At 40.7% G+C, this 24100-nt stretch overlaps 1 protein-coding gene across 2 annotated transcripts in view; it reads left to right on the forward strand.

Annotated features, from left to right (window-relative positions):
* The window catches only part of LOC142466194 (IgGFc-binding protein-like), a 108032-nt gene that overhangs the window by 51815 nt on the left and 32117 nt on the right, over positions 1 to 24100 (forward strand). For both annotated transcript variants that reach the window (XM_075571054.1, XM_075571055.1), the window contains 24 exons: positions 91 to 646; positions 863 to 1065; positions 1159 to 1539; positions 1818 to 2101; positions 2584 to 2855; positions 4524 to 4670; positions 5539 to 5795; positions 6464 to 6548; positions 7339 to 7716; positions 10327 to 10568; positions 11017 to 11300; positions 11413 to 11690; positions 12123 to 12721; positions 12845 to 13400; positions 13617 to 13819; positions 13913 to 14293; positions 14572 to 14855; positions 15336 to 15607; positions 17275 to 17421; positions 18280 to 18536; positions 19200 to 19284; positions 20075 to 20464; positions 23105 to 23346; positions 23795 to 24078. In XM_075571054.1, coding sequence (XP_075427169.1) covers positions 91 to 646; positions 863 to 1065; positions 1159 to 1539; positions 1818 to 2101; positions 2584 to 2855; positions 4524 to 4670; positions 5539 to 5795; positions 6464 to 6548; positions 7339 to 7716; positions 10327 to 10568; positions 11017 to 11300; positions 11413 to 11690; positions 12123 to 12721; positions 12845 to 13400; positions 13617 to 13819; positions 13913 to 14293; positions 14572 to 14855; positions 15336 to 15607; positions 17275 to 17421; positions 18280 to 18536; positions 19200 to 19284; positions 20075 to 20464; positions 23105 to 23346; positions 23795 to 24078 — 7067 coding nt within the window. The remainder of the gene's footprint in view (positions 1 to 90; positions 647 to 862; positions 1066 to 1158; positions 1540 to 1817; positions 2102 to 2583; positions 2856 to 4523; positions 4671 to 5538; positions 5796 to 6463; positions 6549 to 7338; positions 7717 to 10326; positions 10569 to 11016; positions 11301 to 11412; positions 11691 to 12122; positions 12722 to 12844; positions 13401 to 13616; positions 13820 to 13912; positions 14294 to 14571; positions 14856 to 15335; positions 15608 to 17274; positions 17422 to 18279; positions 18537 to 19199; positions 19285 to 20074; positions 20465 to 23104; positions 23347 to 23794; positions 24079 to 24100) is intronic.

Here is a 24100-nt window from a genome sequence, read left to right on the forward strand (position 1 = left end):
ACAGAACTTTGTTTTAATAAAATAACGTACCTTATGTGCACTGATAATGTTTGGCATATTGTACAATGGCTTTTGAATGCTTTATCCCAGGTCAATCAGATTTGGACCACTTTACCAGTACTCTTGCCTGGAGGTGTACTGACAGTGAGTAGGAGTGGAAGATATGTTATCCTAGAGACTGATTTCAAGCTGAGAGTCTCCTACGATACCGATCATTCAGTGGAGGTGAAGGTTCCCAGCACCTACTCCAACCGGACATGTGGAATGTGTGGAAACTTTAACAGCCACAAGCAAGATGACTACATGATGCCCAATGGACAACAAGCCCAAAACTCTAATCAACTGGGGAACAGCTGGAATGTAGATCCATTCTGTACAGTTCCACCTACACCATCTCCACCCCCTCCATGTCCAGAAGATCTCTATGAAAGTGATACATTCTGTGGTCTGTTAACAAGCAAAGATGGTCTTTTCCATATGTGCCATTCTGTGATTAATCCTCAGAGCTTCTTCGACAGCTGTGTCTTTGACCTTTGTGCTTTGGGTGGACATGGTGATATTTTATGTAGTGCAATTGGTGCTTATGCTGATGCCTGTCAGAAAGAAGGAGTGACAATTCCTGATTGGAGAAACATTACATCCTGTGGTAAGTATGGTCAAGAAATATAACACTGTCAGTTAGTTTGTTTATGTAAAAATGTTTGCTTATGATCCTAAGTATATATTAGTACTCGTTAGTATTAGTTATCAGATGAAGTGATATATTCTCGACAAAGTGTTTTTTTTTAAAATGAGACAGAAGATCTATCTGCTTTGTTTAGAAACGTATTGTGCCACTAATTAGATAATCTGTCTTTAATAGGAGAACCTTCATGCCTGGCCAATAGCCACTACAATGCTTGTATGACTGCATGTCCAGCTACATGCCTGGACCCTCACGCAGCAGAGAACTGCAGCAAGCCATGTGTGGAGGGCTGTGAATGTGATGCGGAATACGTCATTAGTGGAGGGGCGTGTGTTTCTGCATCTGACTGTGGGTGCTGGTACAATAACACATACTATAATGTGAGTGCTTAATATCTTACGTTTTGCTTCCCTGTGCTTTATAGTACTGTAAAAAAGTTTCTAAATATTGGTATCTTTTTCATTTGCTCACAGAAAGGAGAATACGTCTTAGAGGGAAACTGTGAGAACAGATGTGAGTGTAAAGGAAGCAACACCATGGTCTGTTCTGCGGTATCTTGTGCTGCAGATGAAATATGCAAAGTTCAAAGCGGCACCTTGGGCTGTTACCCGTTAAGCACGGCAATTTGCCATATTTATGGGGACCCTCACTACAATACGTTTGATGGGAGACTTCACCACTTCCAGGGATCCTGTAACTACACAGTGACTGAGACATGTGGGAACACATCGGACAGCTTTATTGTCACAACACGCAATGAACACAGAGGTAGCCCAAGCTGGACCACCATTAATTCTGTGGCCCTCACTGTGGGCGGAGTACACATCCTACTAGGAAAGAACAATATTGTCTTTGTAAGTAATATTATTATTTGCAACTGTTATATAATATTTAACCTTAATGGGATATACAGTAACAGGCTCTATGATTTAATTTACTAAAAATCCCCCTACAGTAAATGTATTTACTTCTTGCTAAACGTTTTATAAAAATGGACATATCGAATTGCTTCTGTAGTCATTTAATCCCATTGTAAATGTAGCAGAATGCTGAAACAATCCCAGCAGATACACGGGAAGACACCTCGTGGTCCTTTCCCCAAATCTTCACAGTTCTTTATTTTTCTTTTCAGATTAACAATGCTTCAGTCACTCTTCCTGCTAATGTGCCTGGTATAAACATTATGCATAGTGGCCACTACGTGATAGTTACTACAGACTTTGGCCTCCAGCTTCAGTTTAACGGTGACCACGAGCTCTTTGTCAGAGTGAAGGAGAACTACAAAGGGACATTGTGCGGATTGTGTGGCAACTATAATGATAACCAACAGGATGACTTCATGCAACCCAACGGCACGGTGGTGTCTGATGTCAATGACTTTGGAAACAGCTGGAGAGTCCCGGATAATGGATGGCCGTGAGTCATTTTGTTATCCTATTCATAGACTGATTAAAAAATACCTACTGATGCATTTCTAAAGGTAGAAATAAAATAAATTAAATCACAATTCTGTCAGAGATTTTTACAAACTTGGAAAAATTCAGATTTCATGTTTTTTCTAATAAGATCTATATTTTAAAATATGAATGTACTATTTATGCATAAAATGTAATTTAACTAGTTTAATATATTTAAGTAACTCAACATTTAGCATTCCCTTTAGCATATAGACGTGAATCTGCTCCTCATCCTCAGGTCATATATATATTAGCTATTTTTAATAATGATGTATCTTTGACGCCCCATTTTTTGTTGACGTTAGTTTAAGTAATAATGTGTTTGTTCTTTTTGAACCGTAATGGTTCATGTAAATACCAGCACCGTACAAACATGTATCTTTGCTCAGTGACTACAATTAAGGGTTTCTCTTAACATGCAGCATTTCATTTTCCGTATAGGTGTGTATCTAGTCCTCCTCCTCCTCCAACATGTTCTCCCTCCATACAACAAGAGGCTGAAGATGAGTGCGCAATTCTAACACTGGTTAATGGCCCATTCGCAAAATGCCATCTAAGCATTTCTTCTCAGCAATACTTTGAGAGCTGTGTTTATGACCAATGTGCCGCGGGAGGAAGTGATGAACTATTCTGTAATGCCTTGGAGTCATATGCCGCGGCCTGTGAGGGAATAGGAGTGTCTGTAGGAGACTGGAGGAAGGATACCGTTTGCGGTAAGCTTTAGTCGTTCTCCTGTACAGCTTTTACATCACAGTTTACATATCATAGGAGAGCGGTACAAAGGGATTTTCTGAAGTGATGAATACGATCTCCCGTTCCTCCTGGGATTCGTAGATAACAAAAAAGCATTTGATTCTGTCTACACCTCTGTGGTTTTAAATGCATTAAGAAAACGATGTGTTGAAGCAGCATATATTGATATTATAAAGAACATTACGAGAATGTCAACCATTAAATTACATGAGGATACAAGCACGATAAGGATCAGTAAGTGAGTGCGGCCGGGAGACACCATGTCACCAAAGCTTTACACTGCAATATTTGAAGAAGGGTTCAAGACGTTGAATTGGGAAGAAATAAGGAATCAATATAACAGTGAATATTTGAGCCAACTATGATTCATAGATGACATTGGTATTTTTGCCACAAGTCTAGAAGACCTCCAGTAACAAATAATATTACTTTTCGAAGCCAGTAAGGACGTGGCATTCATATGAATCTCAGCAAGAGCAAAGTGATGTTCAACTCTGAAAAGATTGAAATAAATTGAATGGACAAGAAGTAGATCAAGACTGTGTCTACTTTGGCCGGCAATTAGAGATGGGCGAACCAGTCCAACTTAGTTTCCCAGAATTTCCTGGATTTTGTTAAGCCAAATCCAATCCCCCCCACCAAAAACCACCTGCCGGTTTGGCACTAACAAGTCTCAGCGGGTTGTTAAAAATCTGTGCTTCTGGCATCTCTATGCTGTTTAAATGTCATACTTCCTGCTGGCCAATAGGAAGCTTGGTCATTAGCCCTTGCTGCATCCTATTGGACCGCATGACCGGGACATTTGAACTGCAGAGAGATACTGACAGCACCTACAGAGGTATTTAACCGGAAGCACAGGGTTTCTGGAGCGGAAATGAACGGGGGTTTGGCTCTTCAAACCTATTACAAAAATACTGTATATAGGTCTTTGAAAGGGAATAGTGATTCAATACGTGTATATGTTATTGCAGACTTAACTTCAAATCGTCCCATCCAGAGTCTGATCTTTTGCTGCAGAGGAAGGTGAGAGAGATAGAGCGAGATGTTTCTCTGTCTCCCTGCCACCAGAAGCCCTATTTCAGGGTCGGTGTGAGAGTAGCACCAGGTTTAGTTATGACTTATATACTGTAAGTCATCTAGATTTGTAGAATTTGATTTTTTAGGATCTAAAGATGTAGCAGCCCTTACTGTCTTGGGCCCCGGGGTAAGCTGCGTGACTGCGACCGTGGCTGCCCAGCCGGAAGATTATAGCGGTGGGGGGTTCATTCCAGAAGCATGGAGCCCCTGCAGCGATGGCTCCAGATCTGTGGCTTTTTGTTTTTTCAGCTGCGGCTCTGGAGACGTGAGTCGTGTTACATCTGTACATGGGAGTTTATCACCATCTTGTGTTGCTTAGTTTTCATGTTCATACAGTACATGCAGCTGTTATTTTTATGTAGCAAATAGGCATTTCTGTCCTGGGACTTATACAATATAAAAACTATGAAGAAATAAATATTCAATGGAAGAGAGACTGCTTCTTATTAAGGTTAATAGTTAATATTATTGCAATCACTTGTGTGTAATATGGATAGCTTTTATATCTCGCTGTTACGTTCTTCAATGTGAATTTCCGATCTTCATTTTAGCACCTCCAATCTGCCCTTGGTCTTGTTCATTTGATGTTGACATCTGTAATTGGACACAATCTACTAATGATAATTTTGACTGGACACGCCAAAAAGGGCCAACACCAACTATTGGTAGTGGACCTTCGTTTGACCACACCACTGGAGGTATGTGTAGTGTCCTTCCTGTTCTGCAAGTGACATTATTGCCATGACTTGTGAGTAGTACAGTAAATCCCCTATCAATAAGTAGGGTGTTAAATGATTGTTAAACCATTGACCCATGTTGAGAATTGCCATTATGTATTAATATATATATAGGATTTGCACCCACTTCATGATTTACTAGATGGAGTGCCTACTGTTCCATGTAATATGCTATATATATATATAAATTTAAAAAAGCTTTTATTTGTGCGAGCTTCCGAGATACAGTGATCTCTTCTTCGGACGATGTTACATATATAACATTGTAACAGACATCTTCAAAAGGTAGAAATTCCCAGTTGCATTAAATTAATGAACTGTATACACACACACACACACACACACACACACACACACACACACACACACACACACACACACACACACACACACACACACACACACACACACACACACACACACACACACACACACACAGTCAGTAAGCACTGTGGTGTTTACTGACCTCTGTAGCTGTTTGGAGGTCAGCATTATGGCCTGATCATTTCGGGTGTAGTTTGGCTCAGTGACTATTCGTAGTATACATGGTTATAGTGCCCAGAGTCCATGGGCGGTATCTAATTAAGTATGTTCAATAGGATTGCTGCTAATGAAACTTGGATATTGATTCAGCGCACAGTGCTGTATAATTTCTGCTTGTCCCAGGGGGGAAAATACCCTTTAAAGTAAACAGAAATTCCCTGTACTTGGTCAGTCAAATCAATCAATAATAGCTTGTGATTGTGTAAACTTATTGTATTACTTGAGTTGTGCACCAGCCCCCTGCAGTGTGATTTGTGTATCCTGAAGCCGTCTCCTTGCTTTTTAGATGGTTACTACATATATATAGATGGAAGTGTCACCATTCCTGGAGACAGGGCCCGCCTAATAAGTCCTGTATGCAGTTCTGAAGAAGCACAATGTTTAAGCTTCTGGTATCACATGTATGGCGTCGCGCAGACAATGGAATTGAAAGTGTTTGTAATCAGGAATGGAGCAGAAGAGTTAGTGTGGCGAGAGTCTGGTAATAAAGGGGATAGATGGTATTCTACACTTATTACACTGACTGATACAAGGAATACACAGGTAAGTTATATTTCACTCGCATAAAAACACAATATAAATACAAACTAGAAAATTAGCTACAGTACCTATATCAGTTGTATTTAGGCGGTGTTACTCAATTATTATTATTATTATTAGATATAAAATAGAAGTTGCACATTAGTTAGAAAATGTTTTGATTCCCTCGGTTCCCGTGGTCTAAACTTTTGGATTGCAAAGGAAGAAGGAAAAACACACACAGTTTTTCACAAAAGTTTGATTTGGTAAATTTTGAAGAAAATCAATGCATATTTTGCATTTTTTTCACAGATTTCCAGGAAAACTAAAACCAAATTGTGAAAGTGATTAGCACTATAATCTTGGGGCACACACACAGAAACCCTCTTAATTGCCATATTGGGTTAATAACTTCAAGAAGGGTAATGGGGAGTTTGTTTGCTTGTATAACGCATATTGCTGTATGCTACTGTACATGAGAGCATCAAACACAGGGAAGCCACAGATTCCTCATCACGTTTCCATTTCTTTCCTAACTTTCTGCTCATTGGAAAACCTTCAGACGGTGCTAACTATCACATTGGGATGAGCCATTTTTCAAAGAGATTTTCGGGACCATATACCCCTATATTAGTAACAGTATGACTGTCTTGGAACACAATGTTTGAATGAGTTCTGCATTGTTTGCACAGATTATCCTTGAGGGCGTGAGGGGAACGGATTACCGTAGCGATGTTGCTGTGGATGATATTTCCATTACGCTTGGATATTGCCCAGGTAAAGTATTTAAACTATTAATTAAAGATCGGCAAAACCGGGAATGTGAAATCAGAACATACTGTTCCAGAACCTTACTTTCTAAAACCCTTAAGATTTTTAGAACTAAAACCCCCAACATTATTTAGAACCCAAACCAGAACACTCGGCCGAAGACAAATCTCACTGTCTTTCAAGCAATATCTTTTTAATTATTTGAAGTTTTTCAGCTATATTATTTTAGTTTTCTAATTATTTTTTATTATTTTATTTTTATTTTCAGCATTTTACAACCATTGTTATGCTATTTGAGCATTTCTGCCCAAATAATCGAGTTTTGGCAAAACCAGAACAAAACATGAAACATTTATAGAACCAAAGGAATGTCCAAAAACAAATCACAATTTTATTTGATAACCAAAATAGAGAAACACTATGGATGTTTTTGTCTGTGGCTGTAGAGAGTAAATGCATGTACTCACAAAGTGACTTTCTATTGGTGCAGACAGAAACAGATGTAGGGATCCTTTCTTCATACTTCCATATACAAATAAAGGATATGTGTCTGTCGCACTCTGGATAAAATGTGTTACTCGGACGTATGCAGATTCATTCTTCTTTATTTAGCAAAACACATAGAAGCACAATGTTTCGGGGCCTCCTTGTCACGTAAAAAGAGGGATATGATGCTCATGTTTTCACCAGTGGAAGGGGCGCTGACGCCTGAAACGTCAACTCAATGTGAATAAATGAATGTCTTTTCCAAAACGAGTTTCAGGTTCTTGATAATTTCTCCTTTTTCATTTCATAGGTTCTATTACTTCAACAACTACAACAAGCAGTCCCACCACCCCCAGCACCATCACCACCACTATCCCCACCACCATCACAGCCACCATCCCCTCCACCATCCCAACCACCATCCCAACCACCATCCCCACCACCATCCCCACCACCATCCCAACCACCATCCCCACCACCATCCCCACCACCATCCCCACCACCATCCCCACCACCATCCCCACCACCATCCCCACCACCTTCCCAACCACCACCCCCACCACCATCACAGCCACCATCCCCTCCACCATCCCCACCACCATCCCCAGCACCATCCCCACCACCATCAGAACCACCAGCCCAACAATTCCTTCTACACCAACCCCTACACACCCGCCAACCTCTTCAGGTAAATAGTTTTGTGTATTTAGCGGTACTTTACCCACTTGTTACTGGAGAAACCAGCAATTCATTGTAAATAACAGGCGTTGATTCACTAAGCTCCGTTAAATCCGGGAAAATAACATTACATTTACCTGAAACCCTAACAGAGTTAATAGCAAAGGCTTAACGTCACGTTATTACAGCGTTCACTTCAAATATTTAAGACTTGTCATCCCAGCCAGAGTCGGAAATTGGACTTTAACTGGAGAGATAAAGAGAGAGACAGATCGTTCTCTCTCTGGGAATAAAACCAGTTTTAGGTGTGACTTAAATAATGTGCTGTTATTTCCTGGGGGTAACGGAGCAGAGTGAATATGAGACGAATATCTCTCAGGCTGTAATGAGTTCATTGGCATATAATTTAGAATTACGGCCATAATAACGCCATGCTATCTACGGGAATAAGTCTTTGTTAACACCATGTTATTTTTTTGAGTAAATACTGTGTTATCATTAAAATGATGTAACCCTCCCTACCCGGCTCCGAACGAGTTTACCTCTTATATTGCGGTACTTGGTGTGTTACCCTTGTCAGGGTGCTGGAGCCGTGCGGCTTGGTGATGAGGTAGAAATTATGGGCGCAGGAAGTTTTTAGTTATGAACAAACATCTTCATATAACAAAAACCAAAGAAACCCAAAGCTACATCCAATATGACAAAAATATACAGTGAAATACTTATATATCTCTTGAAAAAAGGGTCATTTACTTAAAACTTTTGGCCAAAGCATTTTAAGTCTGCAAGCTACTTCAAGGCATGACCAAATATGGCAGGTCCTAACACTAACTGATTAAAAGTCTTATTTACCTATATAGTTAGAGGAAGAATGATCGCATGGGATCTGTCACAACCAGCTGCATGTCAAAGAAAGAACTGCTTACTTGGACAGTGGCTCCTCCCTCCCTGTGTTTAAGCTCGCCCCTCTCCACTTTCCAAGTAAGCAGTTCTTTCTTTGACATGCAGCTGGTTGTGACAGATCCAATGCGATCATTCTTCCTCTAACTATAAAGGTAAATAAGAATGTTAATCAGTTAGTGTTTGGACCAGCTAATGGTAATGCCTTGAAGTGGCTCACAGGTTTATACGCTTTGGCCAAAGGGTTTAACTAAATGACACTTTTTTCAAGAGATATATAGGTATTTCACTGTATATTTTTGTCATATTGGATGTAGCTTTGGGGGCTTTGTTTTTTGTTAAATACATTTAGCCATGCCCAGTAGCACTCCAATTGACACTTATATACATATATATATATATATTATGTGGTCATTTTTGGTTTTCTTGATAGCTTGCTGGGTATCTGTGTGTTCATACAACATCTTCCCCAGATGGATTACTGCATTCTTAGAGAGACGTGTAGTTGGCTACTTTAGTTCATAATGCAGAACTGACCATACATTTCAGGGCATTCTCTTCCCCTAGCCTTCAGAGTCCCAGCTTGGGCTTAACCCTTTTCTCGTTACCAGAGGTTCTAGACACTGTGCTTTGTCCTGTTCACCTCACTTGCAGCGCCTTGGTGCTGAGGTAGCAGGAGTTACTTCTCTAAATGTTCCCTGCTCGTTATTCCCTCGGGATGGTCATGCAGTTATGGGGCCAGGTGATTTGGGTTACACCATCTCCAGGTTAGTCCCAGGGCCACAATTTTGTGACCCCTCTGGGGCATAGGCCTCCCTTCTGGCAGCCTGTACTTCTCCTCTCCTTCCATACTAAGGAGCCTGACTCCAAAGGGCACTTCCCTACCTTCCAAACAAGGAGAAGGGACACCTACCCTATCATACTTATTTACATCTCTATGCCCTCGCTATTTACAGGGGAGACGCCTCCTCTGCCTCTCCCCCAGGGATCTAGTGATCTAGAAGTTTCTCCGCTCCCATTTATGCCTAACCCGATGTCACTGTCACCAGCCAGAAAAGGGGTGGTGCTTAACCTCTGCTGAGTCACCCTGGACCAGGTGACCAGCTCAGAATGGTCCAGAAGAAGAATGTGGCTAGACCGCCACCCAGATACTTTGCAACATATTATAAGAGAGGCCGTTACTATATAGTTAACAGTTTAGGCACCTTTACCCTCTAAATATACATGGTAATCCCAGAGGGGGGTTACAATGACATTAAGCTAGGTTAACATCACGTTAAATAGTCTAACGGAGTTTAGTGAATCTGGGCCATGGTGGGTATACACAAGCTCAGACCTAAAACCATTCTTACTGCAAGTTAATATATAGGAATTAAGCAAATAATTCCAATCTCTACTGTATGTCTCTGAATTGCACCGTTTGCTGAAATGCTGTGTAATGCGACAGGCATAAGCTTATAGGGTCCCTGTTAAAATGGATAAGAAGTCAAGAGTGCCACACTGGGCTCATTTGCATGTCATTACCCAGAATCCCAGGCTGCAGTGGAAGCATGGTAAAATAAGAGATAATGGGGAAAACAAGACTGTTTTTATTTTTGTAAACAGTTAAGATATTTATTTCCTATTAGAAATCTTTGTAAATGCATTAAACTAAAGAATGTTAGGAATACATACGTATATGTTGTGTATTTTCCAATCGGCTTCTCCTCTTTGTGCTCAGGCTCCTGTGTGGTAGATGGCGACCCTCACTATAACACCTTTGATCATCAAGTCCATCACTTCATGGGAACTTGCACCTACACTTTATCTAAACTCTGTGACACTGACGCACACCTGACCGACTTCAATGTGGAAGCAGCCAATGAGCACAGAGGAGGCAACACTAAAGTTTCATACGTCACGTATGTGAATGTGGATGTGCACGGATACAGGATCACGCTGGGGAAGAACAGACACGTTAAGGTGAGATTACACGTTGCTGTTCTGGTATTTAAATAAAATAAATTGGCACAAGGGATTTTTGCTACATACTGTATATGGGAAAAGATTTCTTCACGTAAGACAGTTCTGTCCCATTGTACAGCGACGCCTCATCTGAGCAGTTATAGGATAGAGAACAGTGGCAGGGAACCAGTTATGTTTTATTCTGTTAGGGAAATACAGTAGTGGAAATGTCAGTGAAACATACACATTTTCTCAAATAATTGCAGCTTGTTTCCTGGTTATCTGCTTGTTCATCAAGAGAGAGACAGACGTAGCAGGCGTTATTGCACTAATACATTAGCTCCTCCCCTTTCTAACTCACAGGCGCGTTGTGTGCGTCCTGTGGCATCGCGCCATTGGGAGCATTAATGCCTGCTGCATCGCTTATTATAATATCATTTCTCATGCTATATTGTTATGAATGTAGGTGGATGGAACATCTATACCATTACCCATCACACTGTCACCAGGTGTCAGCATCTTCCTAAGTGGACATAATGTAATTGTCACAACAGCCTTTGGCCTGAGCGTGAAATTTGATGGAAATAATAGGGCGGAAGTGTCTCTCTCAGATAACTATGCAAGTAAAGTGTGTGGGATCTGTGGAAATTACAATGGAAATGCATCCGATGACTTCTTAAACCCAGATGGAAAGTTTGAGCCTGACTCTGTCAGTCTTGGTAACAGCTGGCAGGTTGGCAATGACACAAGGTGAGTGACTTCTGAATTAGAAAACAACTGACATGTTTTAGAAATGACACCTTAGTATATTGTTATTTACATCTTTGCATTATCTGTACAAATCTAACATTATTTCTCACAGGTGCTCCCCAGGAACGGATCACACACCAGACTGTACTGATGATGAGAAAGACACCATTGTCAGCAACAGCTTCTGTGGAATTATCACTGACACAAATGGGCCCTTCAGACATTGCCACAATGTGATAGATCCAACAGCTTACTTCAATAACTGTGTCTATGACTTGTGTGTATTGCACCTGGATCCTGACTCTCTATGTGACAGTCTTCAGTCCTATGTAGGTTCTTGCCAGTCCCATGGAGTTACAGTAGCGTCCTGGAGAAATGACACTTTCTGTCGTAAGTACAACATCTTTATTCTTACATAAATAACTGAAGTTGGGTGTGCTGCCAATAAGATGCTTTCTCTGGGTAACATGTGCCAGGGGTTAGCGTACAGTATTAGTATTTCCAATATTTTACAATCAGTCATTAGGAGATAGTAATGAATCTGATATTGAAATGATTTAAAATGATTACTTTGAGTTTTTATTAAAATATTGTTTAAAATACAATTCTCTAATACTCTCACTTGTGTTTAAATGTTGTTTCCAACTGTCAAGTCTATTTTTCATAAATTTGCTACTTTTAAATGAAAATGTACTTTTCTTATCGAGGTATTACATCATGCTCGACCATTGAGCACCATCTACATTTATTCATTGGTTCCAATCACATCATTGTTATGCTATTATTTTATTTCTTTGACTGAAATCCGTTTTGTTTTTACAGCTCTGCACTGTGCTTCTAACAGTCATTACGAGCAGTGTGGTTCAGCCTGTCCTGCTACTTGTGTGAGCCCAGGGTCTCCTTCCACATGCAGCCTTCCCTGTGCTGAGGGATGTGTCTGTGACCCGGGATATGTTCTCTATGACAAGAAGTGTGTTCCACGTCACCAGTGTGGATGTTGGAAAGATGATAAGCATTATCCTGTAGGCTCTGAATTCTGGACAGACGACACTTGCTCTTCAAAATGCACATGTCCCTCAGCAGGTGGCAGCTTAGTCTGTAACAGCGCATCGTGTCCAAGTGACCAGTTCTGCGGAATATCCAATGGAGTTCCTGGCTGTTATGATTACATATATGGTACCTGTAGAGTCCATAATGACCCCCACTATGACACTTTTGACAGACAAATCCATCATTTTATGGGTCTGTGCACCTATACACTGGCCAAGCTCTGTGCCAATTCCTCTTCTCTACAATATTTTAACATTGAAGCAAAGAATGAACATCGAGGACATCCTTCCGTGTCCTATGTGCAGAGGGTCTTTGTTGAAGTCTATGGCTATAAAGTACAAATTGTGAGAAATGAACCAGCTCGTGTTTTGGTAAGAACTTTTTCTCATTTCTGATTTACTTTGACAGAACTTTGTTTTAATAAAATAGCTTACCTTATGTGCACTGATAATGTTTGGCATATTGTACAATGGCTTTTGAATGCTTTTTCCCAGGTCAATCAGATTTGGACCACTTTACCAGTACTCTTGCCTGGAGGTGTACTGACAGTGAGTAGGAGTGGAAGATATGTTATCCTAGAGACTGATTTCAAGCTGAGAGTCTCCTACGATACCGATCATTCAGTGGAGGTGAAGGTTCCCAGCACCTACTCCAACCGGACATGTGGAATGTGTGGAAACTTTAACAGCCACAAGCAAGATGACTACATGATGCCCAATGGACAACAAGCCCAAAACTCTAATCAACTGGGGAACAGCTGGAATGTAGATCCATTCTGTACAGTTCCACCTACACCATCTCCACCCCCTCCATGTCCAGAAGATCTCTATGAAAGTGATACATTCTGTGGTCTGTTAACAAGCAAAGATGGTCTTTTCCATATGTGCCATTCTGTGATTAATCCTGAGAGCTTCTTCAGCAGCTGTGTCTTTGACCTTTGTGCTTTGGGTGGACATAGTGATATTTTATGTAGTGCAATTGAAGCTTATGCTGATGCCTGTCAGAAAGAAGGAGTGACAATTCCTGATTGGAGAAACATTACATCCTGTGGTAAGTATGGTCAAGAAATATAACACCGTCAGTTAGTTTGTTTATGTAAAAATGTTTGCTTATGATCCTAAGTATATATTAGTACTCGTTAGTATTAGTTATCAGATGAAGTGATATATTCTCGACAAAGTGTTTTTTTTTAAAATGAGACAGAAGATCTATCTGCTTTGTTTAGAAACGTATTGTGCCACTAATTAGATAATCTGTCTTTAATAGGAGAACCTTCATGCCTGGCCAATAGCCACTACAATGCTTGTATGACTGCATGTCCAGCTACATGCCTGGACCCTCACGCAGCAGAGAACTGCAGCAAGCCATGTGTGGAGGGCTGTGAATGTGATGCGGAATACGTCATTAGTGGAGGGGCGTGTGTTTCTGCATCTGACTGTGGGTGCTGGTACAATAACATATACTATAATGTGAGTGCTTAATATCTTACGTTTTGCTTCCCTGTGCGTTATAGTACTGTAAAAAAGTTTCTAAATATTGGTATCTTTTTCATTTGCTCACAGAAAGGAGAATACGTCTTAGAGGGAAACTGTGAGAACAGATGTGAGTGTAAAGGAAGCAACACCATGGTCTGTTCTGCGGTATCTTGTGCTGCAGATGAAATATGCAAAGTTCAAAGCGGCACCTTGGGCTGTTACCCGTTAAGCACGGCAGTTTGCCATATTTATGGGGACCCTCACTACAATACGTTTGATGGGAGACTTCACCACTTCCAGGGATCCTGTAACTACACAGTGACTGAGACATGTGGGAACACATCGGACAGCTTTATTGTCACAACACGCAATGAACACAGAGGTAGCCCAAGCTGGACCGCCATTAATTCTGTGGCCCTCACTGTGGGCGGAGTACACATCCTATTAGGAAAGAACAATATTGTCTCTGTAAGTAATATTATTATTTGAAACTGTTATATAATATTTAACCTTAATGGGATATACAGTAACAGGCTCTATGATTTAATTTAGTAAATATGTCCCTACAGTAAATGTATTTACTTCTTGCTAAACGTCTTATTAAAATGGACATATCAAATTGCTTCTGTAGTCATTTAATCCCACTGTAAATGTAGCAGAATGCTGAAACAATCCCAGCAGATACACGGGAAGACACCTCGTGGTCCTTTCCCCAAATCTTCACAGTTCTTTATTTTTCTTTTCAGATTAACAATGCTTCAGTCACTCTTCCTGCTAATGTGTCAGATATACAAATTACACATAGTGGTCACTACGTGATAGTTACTACAGACTTTGGCCTCCAGCTTCAGTTTAACGGTGACCACGAGCTCTTTGTCAGAGTGAAGGAGAACTACAAAGGGACATTGTGCGGATTGTGTGGCAACTACAATGATAACCAACAGGATGACTTCATGCAACCCAACGGCACGGTGGTGTCTGATGTCAATGACTTTGGAAACAGCTGGAGAGTCCCGGATAATGGATGGCCGTGAGTCATTTTTTATCCTATTCATAGACTGATTAAAAAATACCTACTGATGCATTTCTAAAGGTAGAAATAAAATAAATGACATCACAATTCTGTCATAGATTTTTACAAACTTGGAAAAATTCAGATTTCATGTTTTTCCTAATAAGATCTATATTTTAAAATATGAATGTACTATTTATGCATAAAATGTACTTTAACTAGTTAATATATTTAAGTAACTCAACATGTAGCATTCCCTTTAGCATATAGACGTGAATCTGCTCCTCATCCTCAGCTCATATATATATTCGCTATTTTTAATAATGATGTATCTTTGACGCCCCATTTTTTGTTTACGTTAGTTTAAGTAATAATGTGTTTGTTCTCTTGGAACCGTAATGCTTCATGTAAATACCAGCACCGTACAAACATGTATCTTTGCTCAGTGACTACAATTAAGGGTTTCTCTTAACATGCAGCATTTTGTTTTCCGTATAGGTGTGTATCTAGTCCTCCTCCTCCTCCAACATGTCCTCCCTCCATACAACAAGAGGCTGAAGATGAGTGCGCAATTCTAACACTGGTTAATGGCCCATTCGCAAAATGCCATCTAAGCATTTCTTCTCAGCAATACTTTGAGAGCTGTGTTTATGACCAATGTGCCGCGGGAGGAAGTGATGAACTATTCTGTAATGCCTTGGAGTCATATGCCGCGGCCTGTGAGGGTATAGGAGTGTCTGTAGGAGACTGGAGGAAGGATACCGTTTGCGGTAAGCTTTAGTCGTTCTCCTGTACAGCTTTTACATCACAGTTTACATATCACAGGAGAGCGGTACAAAGGGATTTTCTGAAGTGATGAATACGATCTCCTGTTCCTCCTGGGATTCGTAGATAACAAAAAAGCATTTGATTCTGTCTACACCTCTGTGGTTTTAAATGCATTAAGAAAACGATGTGTTGAAGCAGTGTATATTGATATTATAAAGAACATTACGAGAATGTCAACCATTAAATTACATGAGGATACAAGTACGATAAGGATCAGTAAGTGAGTGCGGCCGGGAGACACCATGTCACCAAAGCTTTACACTGCAATACTTGAAGAAGGGTTCAAGACGTTGAATTGGGAAGAAATAAGGAATCAATATAACAGTGAATATTTGAGCCAGCTATGATTCATAGATGACATTGGTATTTTTGCCACAAGTCTAGAAGACCTCCAGTAACAAATAATATAACTTTTCGAAGCCAGTAAGGACGTGGCATTCATATGAATCTCAGCAAGAGCAAAGTGATGTTCAACTCTGAAAAGATTGAAATAAATTGAATGGACAAGAAGTAGATCAAGACTATGTCTACTTTGGCCGGCAATTAGAGATGGGCGAACCAGTCCAACTTAGTTTCCCAGAATTTCCTGGATTTTGTTAAGCCAAATCCAATCCCCCCACCAAAAACCACCTGCCGGTTTGGCACTAACAAGTCTCAGCGGGTTGTTAAAAATCTGTGCTTCTGGCATCTCTATGCTGTTTAAATGTCATACTTCCTGCTGGCCAATAGGAAGCTTGGTGATTAGCCCTTGCTGCATCCTATTGGACCGCATGACCGGGACATTTGAACTGCAGAGAGATACTGACAGCACCTACAGAGGTATTTAACCGGAAGCACAGGGTTTCTGGAGCGGAAATGAACGGGGGTTTGGCTCTTCAAACCTATTACAAAAATACTGTATATAGGTCTTTGAAAGGGAATAGTGATTCAATACGTGTATATGTTATTGCAGACTTAACTTCAAATCGTCCCATCCAGAGTCTGATCTTTTGCTGCAGAGGAAGGTGAGAGAGATAGAGCGAGATGTTTCTCTGTCTCCTTGCCACCAGAAGCCCTATTTCAGGGTCGGTGTGAGAGTAGCACCAGGTTTAGTTATGACTTATATACTGTAAGTCATCTAGATTTGTAGAATTTGATTTTTTAGGATCTAAAGATGTAGCAGCCCTTACTGTCTTGGGCCCCCGGGTAAGCTGCGTGACTGCGACCGTGGCTGCCCAGCCGGAAGATTATAGCGGTGGGGGGTTCATTCCAGAAGCATGGAGCCCCTGCAGCGATGGCTCCAGATCTGTGGCTTTTTGTTTTTTCAGCTGCGGCTCTGGAGACGTGAGTCGTGTTACATCTGTACATGGGAGTTTATCACCATCTTGTGTTGCTTAGTTTTCATGTTCATACAGTACATGCAGCTGTTATTTTTATGTAGCAAATAGGCATTTCTGTCCTGGGACTTATACAATATAAAAACTATGAAGAAATAAATATTCAATGGAAGAGAGACTGCTTCTTATTAAGGTTAATAGTTAATATTATTGCAATCACTTGTGTGTAATATGGATAGCTTTTATATCTCGCTGTTACGTTCTTCAATGTGAATTTCCGATCTTCATTTTAGCACCTCCAATCTGCCCATGGTCTTGTTCATTTGATGTTGACATCTGTAATTGGACACAATCTACTAATGATAATTTTGACTGGACACGCCAAAAAGGGCCAACACCAACTATTGGTAGTGGACCTTCGTTTGACCACACCACTGGAGGTATGTGTAGTGTCCTTCCTGTTCTGCAAGTGACATTATTGCCATGACTTGTGAGTAGTACAGTAAATCCCCTATCAATAAGTAGGGTGTTAAATGATTGTTAAACCATTGACCCATGTTGAGAATTGCCATTATGTATTAATATATATATAGGATTTGCACCCACTTCATGATTTACTAGATGGAGTGCCTACTGTTCCATGTAATATGCTATATATATATATATAAATTTAAAAAAGCTTTTATTTGTGCGAGCTTCCGAGATACAGTGATCTCTTCTTCGGACGATGTTACATATATAACATTTTAACAGACATCTTCAAAAGGTAGAAATTCCCAGTTGCATTAAATTAATGAACTGTATACACACACACACACACACACACACACACACACACACACACACACACACACACACACACACACACACACACACACACACACACACACACACACACACACACACAGTCAGTAAGCACTGTGGTGTTTACTGACCTCTGTAGCTGTTTGGAGGTCAGCATTATGGCCTGATCATTTCGGGTGTAGTTTGGCTCAGTGACTATTCGTAGTATACATGGTTATAGTGCCCAGAGTCCATGGGCGGTATCTAATTAAGTATGTTCAATAGGATTGCTGCTAATGAAACTTGGATATTGATTCAGCGCACAGTGCTGTATAATTTCTGCTTGTCCCAGGGGGGAAAATACCCTTTAAAGTAAACAGAAATTCCCTGTACTTGGTCAGTCAAATCAATCAATAATAGCTTGTGATTGTGTAAACTTATTGTATTACTTGAGTTGTGCACCAGCCCCCTGCAGTGTGATTTGTGTATCCTGAAGCCGTCTCCTTGCTTTTTAGATGGTTACTACATATATATAGATGGAAGTGTCACCATTCCTGGAGACAGGGCCCGCCTAATAAGTCCTGTATGCAGTTCTGAAGAAGCACAATGTTTAAGCTTCTGGTATCACATGTATGGCGTCGCGCAGACAATGGAATTGAAAGTGTTTGTAATCAGGAATGGAGCAGAAGAGTTAGTGTGGCGAGAGTCTGGTAATAAAGGGGATAGATGGTATTCTACACTTATTACACTGACTGATACAAGGAATACAAAGGTAAGTTATATTTCACTCGCATAAAAACACAATATAAATACAAACTAGAAAATTAGCTACAGTACCTATATCAGTTGTATTTAGGCGGTGTTACTCAATTATTATTATTATTATTAGATATAAAATAGAAGTTGCACATTAGTTAGAAAATGTTTTGATTCCCTCGGTTCCCGTGGTCTAAACTTTTGGATTGCAAAGGAAGAAGGAAAAACACACACAGTTTTTCACAAAAGTTTGATTTGGTAAATTTTGAAGAAAATCAATGCATATTTTGCATTTTTTTCACAGATTTCCAGGAAAACTAAAACCAAATTGTGAAAGTGATTAGCACTATAATCTTGGGGCACACACACAGAAACCCTCTTAATTGCCATATTGGGTTAATATCTTCAAGAAGGGTAATGGGGAGTTTGTTTGCTTGTATAACGCATATTGCTGTATGCTACATGAGAGCATCAAACACAGGGAAGCCACAGATTCCTCATCACGTTTCCATTTCTTTCCTAACTTTCTGCTCATTGGAAAACCTTCAGACGGTGCTAACTATCACATTGGGATGAGCCATTTTTCCAAGAGATTTTCGGGACCATATACCCCAATATTAGTAACAGTATGACTGTCTTGGAACACAATGTTTGAATGAGTTCTGCATTGTTTGCACAGATTATCCTTGAGGGCGTGAGGGGAACGGATTACCGTAGCGATGTTGCTGTGGATGATATTTCCATTACGCTTGGATATTGCCCAGGTAAAGTATTTAAACTATTAATTAAAGATCGGCAAAACCGGGAATGTGAAATCAGAACATACTGTTCCAGAACCTTACTTTCTAAAACCCTTAAGATTTTTAGAACTAAAACCCCCAACATTATTTAGAACCCAAACCAGAACACTCGGCCGAAGACAAATCTCACTGTCTTTCACGCAATATCTTTTTAATTATTTGAAGTTTTTCAGCTATATTATTTTAGTTTTCTAATTATTTTTTATTATTTTATTTTTATTTTCAGCATTTTACAACCATTGTTATGCTATTTGAGCATTTCTGCCCAAATAATCGAGTTTTGGCAAAACCAGAACAAAACATGAAACATTTATAGAACCAAAGGAACGTCCAAAAACAAATCACAATTTTATTTGATAACCAAAATAGAGAAACACTATGGATGTTTTTGTCTGTGGCTGTAGAGAGTAAATGCATGTACTCACAAAGTGACTTTCTATTGGTGCAGACAGAAACAGATGTAGGGATCCTTTCTTCATACTTCCATATACAAATAAAGGATATGTGTCTGTCGCACTCTGGATAAAATGTGTTACTCGGACGTATGCAGATTCATTCTTCTTTATTTAGCAAAACACATAGAAGCACAATGTTTCGGGGCCTCCTTGTCACGTAAAAAGAGGGATATGATGCTCATGTTTTCACCAGTGGAAGGGGCGCTGACGCCTGAAACGTCAACTCAATGTGAATAAATGAATGTCTTTTCCAAAACGAGTTTCAGGTTCTTGATAATTTCTCCTTTTTCATTTCATAGGTTCTATTACTTCAACAACTACAACAAGCAGTCCCACCACCCCCAGCACCATCACCACCACCATCCCCACCACTATCCCCACCACCATCACAGCCACCATCCCCTCCACCATCCCAACCACCATCCCAACCACCATCCCCACCACCATCCCCACCACCATCCCCACCACCATCCCTACCACCATCCCCACCACCATCCCCACCACCATCGCCACCACCATCCCCACCACCTTCCCAACCACCACCCCCACCACCATCACAGCCACCATCCCCTCCACCATCCCCACCACCATCCCCAGCACCATCCCCAGCACCATCCCCACCACCATCAGAACCACCAGCCCAACAATTCCTTCTACACCAACCCCTACAGACCCGCCAACCTCTTCAGGTAAATAGTTTTGTGTATTTAGCGGTACTTTACCCACTTGTTACTGGAGAAACCAGCAATTCATTGTAAATAACAGGCGTTGATTCACTAAGCTCCGTTAAATCCGGGAAAATAACATTACATTTACCTGAAACCCTAACAGAGTTAATAGCAAAGGCTTAACGTCACGTTATTACAGCGTTCACTTCAAATATTTAAGACTTGTCATCCCAGCCAGAGTCGGAAATAGGACCTTAACTGGAGAGATAAAGAGAGAGACAGATCGTTCTCTCTCTGGGAATAAAACCAGTTTTAGGTGTGACTTAAATAATGTGCTGTTATTTCCTGGGGTTACGGAGCAGAGTGAATATGAGACGAATATCTCTCAGGCTGTAATGAGTTCATTGGCATATAATTTAGAATTACGGCCATAATAACGCCATGCTATCTACGGGAATAAGTCTTTGTTAACACCATGTTATTTTTTTGAGTAAATACTGTGTTATCATTAAAATGATGTAACCCTCCCTACCCGGCTCCGAACGAGTTTACCTCTTATATTGCGGTACTTGGTGTGTTACCCTTGTCAGGGTGCTGGAGCCGTGCGGCTTGGTAATGAGGTAGAAATTATGGGCGCAGGAAGTTTTTAGTTATGAACAAACAGTCTTTCTTTACATGGCATGCCCATACAACATCTTCATATAACAAAAACCAAAGAAACCCAAAGCTACATCCAATATGACAAAAATATACAGTGAAATACTTATATATCTCTTGAAAAAAGGGTAATTTACTTAAAACTTTTGGCCAAAGCATTTTAAGTCTGCAAGCTACTTCAAGGCATGACCAAATATGGCAGGTCCTAACACTAACTGATTAAAAGTCTTATTTACCTATATAGTTAGAGGAAGAATGATCGCATGCGATCTGTCACAACCAGCTTCATGTCAAAGAAAGAACTGCTTACTTGGAAAGTGGCTCCTCCCTCCCTGTGTTTAAGCTCGCCCCTCTCCACTTTCCAAGTAAGCAGTTCTTTCTTTGACATGCAGCTGGTTGTGACAGATCCAATGCGATCATTCTTCCTCTAACTATAAAGGTAAATAAGAATTTTAATCAGTTAGTGTTTGGACCAGCTAATGGTAATGCCTTGAAGTGGCTCACGGGTTTATACGCTTTGGCCAAAGGGTTTAACTAAATGACACTTTTTTCAAGAGATATATAGGTATTTCACTGTATATTTTTGTCATATTGGATGTAGCTTTGGGGTCTTTGTTTTTTGTTAAATACATTTAGCCATGCTCAGTAGCACGCCAATTGACACTTATATACATATATATATATATATTATGTGGTCATTTTTGGTTTTCTTGATAGCTTGCTGGGTATCTGTGTGTTCATACAACATCTTCCCAGGATGGATTACTGCATTCTTAGAGAGACGTGTAGTTGGCTACTTTAGTTCATAATGCAGAACTGACCATACATTTCAGGGCGTTCTCTTCCCCTAGCCTTCAGAGTCCCAGCTTGGGCTTAACCCTTTTCTCGTTACCAGAGGTTCTAGACACTGTGCTTTGTCCTGTTCACCTCACTTGCAGCGCCTTGGTGCTGAGGTAGCAGGAGTTACTTCTCTAAATGTTCCCTGCTCGTTATTCCCTCGGGATGGTCATGCAGTTATGGGGCCAGGTGATTGGGTTACACCATCTCCAGGTTAGTCCCAGGGCCACAATTTTGTGACCCCTCTGGGGCATAGGCCTCCCTTCTGGCAGCCTGTACTTCTCCTCTCCTTCCATACTAAGGAGCCTGACTCCAAAGGGCACTTCCCTACCTTCCAAACAAGGAGAAGGGACACCTACCCTATCATACTTATTTACATCTCTATGCCCTCGCTATTTACAGGGGAGACGCCTCCTCTGCCTCTCCCCCAGGGATCTAGTGATCTAGAAGTTTCTCCGCTCCCATTTATGCCTAACCCGATGTCACTGTCACCAGCCAGAAAAGGGGTGGTGCTTAACCTCTGCTGAGTCACCCTGGACCAGGTGACCAGCTCAGAATGGTCCAGAAGAAGAATGTGGCTAGACCGCCACCCAGATACTTTGCAACATATTATAAGAGAGGCCGTTACTATATAGTTAACAGTTTAGGCACCTTTACCCTCTAAATATACATGGTAATCCCAGAGGGAGGTTACAATGACATTAAGCTAGGTTAACATCACGTTAAATAGTCTAACGGAGTTTAGTGAATCTGGGCCATGGTGGGTATACACAAGCTCAGACCTAAAACCATTCTTACTGCAAGTTAATATATAGGAATTAAGCAAATAATTCCAATCTCTACTGTATGTCTCTGAATTGCACCGTTTGCTGAAATGCTGTGTAATGCGACAGGCATAAGCTTATAAGGGTCCCTGTTAAAATGGATAAGAAGTCAAGAGTGCCACACTGGGCTCATTTGCATGTCATTACCCAGAATCCCAGGCTGCAGTGGAAGCATGGTAAAATAAGAGATAATGGGGAAAACAAGACTGTTTTTATTTTTGTAAACAGTTAAGATATTTATATCCTATTAGAAATCTTTGTAAATGCATTAAACTAAAGAATGTTAGGAATACATACGTATATGTTGTGTATTTTCCAATCGGCTTCTCCTCTTTGTGCTCAGGCTCCTGTGTGGTAGATGGCGACCCTCACTATAACACCTTTGATCATCAAGTCCATCACTTCATGGGAACTTGCACCTACACTTTATCTAAACTCTGTGACACTGACGGACACCTGACCGACTTCAATGTGGAAGCAGCCAATGAGCACAGAGGAGGCAACACTAAAGTTTCATACGTCACGTATGTGAATGTGGATGTGCACGGATACAGGATCACGCTGGGGAAGAACAGACACGTTAAGGTGAGACTACACGTTTTTGTTCTGGTATTTAAATAAAATAAATTGGCACAAGGGATTTTTGCTACATACTGTATATGGGAAAATATTTCTTCACGTAAGACAGTTCTGTCCCATTGTACAGCGACGCCTCATCTGAGCAGTTATAGGATAGAGAACAGTGGCAGGGAACCAGTTATGTTTTATTCTGTTAGGGAAATACAGTAGTGGAAATGTCAGTGAAACATACACATTTTCTCAAAAAATTGCAGCTTGTTTCCTGGTTATCTGCTTGTTCATCAAGAGAGAGACAGACGTAGCAGGCGTTATTGCACTAATACATTAGCTCCTCCCCTTTCTAACTCACAGGCGCGTTGTGTGCGTCCTATGGCATCGCGCCAGTGGGAGCATTAATGCCTGCTGCATCGCTTATTATAATATCATTTCTCATGCTATTTTGTTATGAATGTAGGTGGATGGAACATCTACACCATTACCCATCACACTGTCACCAGGTGTCAACATCTTCCTAAGTGGACATAATGTAATTGTCACAACAGCCTTTGGCCTGAGCGTGAAATTTGATGGAAATTATAGGGCGGAAGTGTCTCTCTCAGATAACTATGCAAGTAAAGTGTGTGGGATCTGTGGAAATTACAATGGAAATGCATCCGATGACTTCTTAAACCCAGATGGAAAGTTTGAGTCCGACTCTGCCAGTCTTGGTAACAGCTGGCAGGTTGGCAATGACACAAGGTGAGTGACTTCTGAATTAGAA

This window comes from Ascaphus truei, chromosome 14 (assembly GCF_040206685.1).
Source record: "Ascaphus truei isolate aAscTru1 chromosome 14, aAscTru1.hap1, whole genome shotgun sequence".
Classification (NCBI taxonomy): domain Eukaryota; kingdom Metazoa; phylum Chordata; class Amphibia; order Anura; family Ascaphidae; genus Ascaphus; species Ascaphus truei.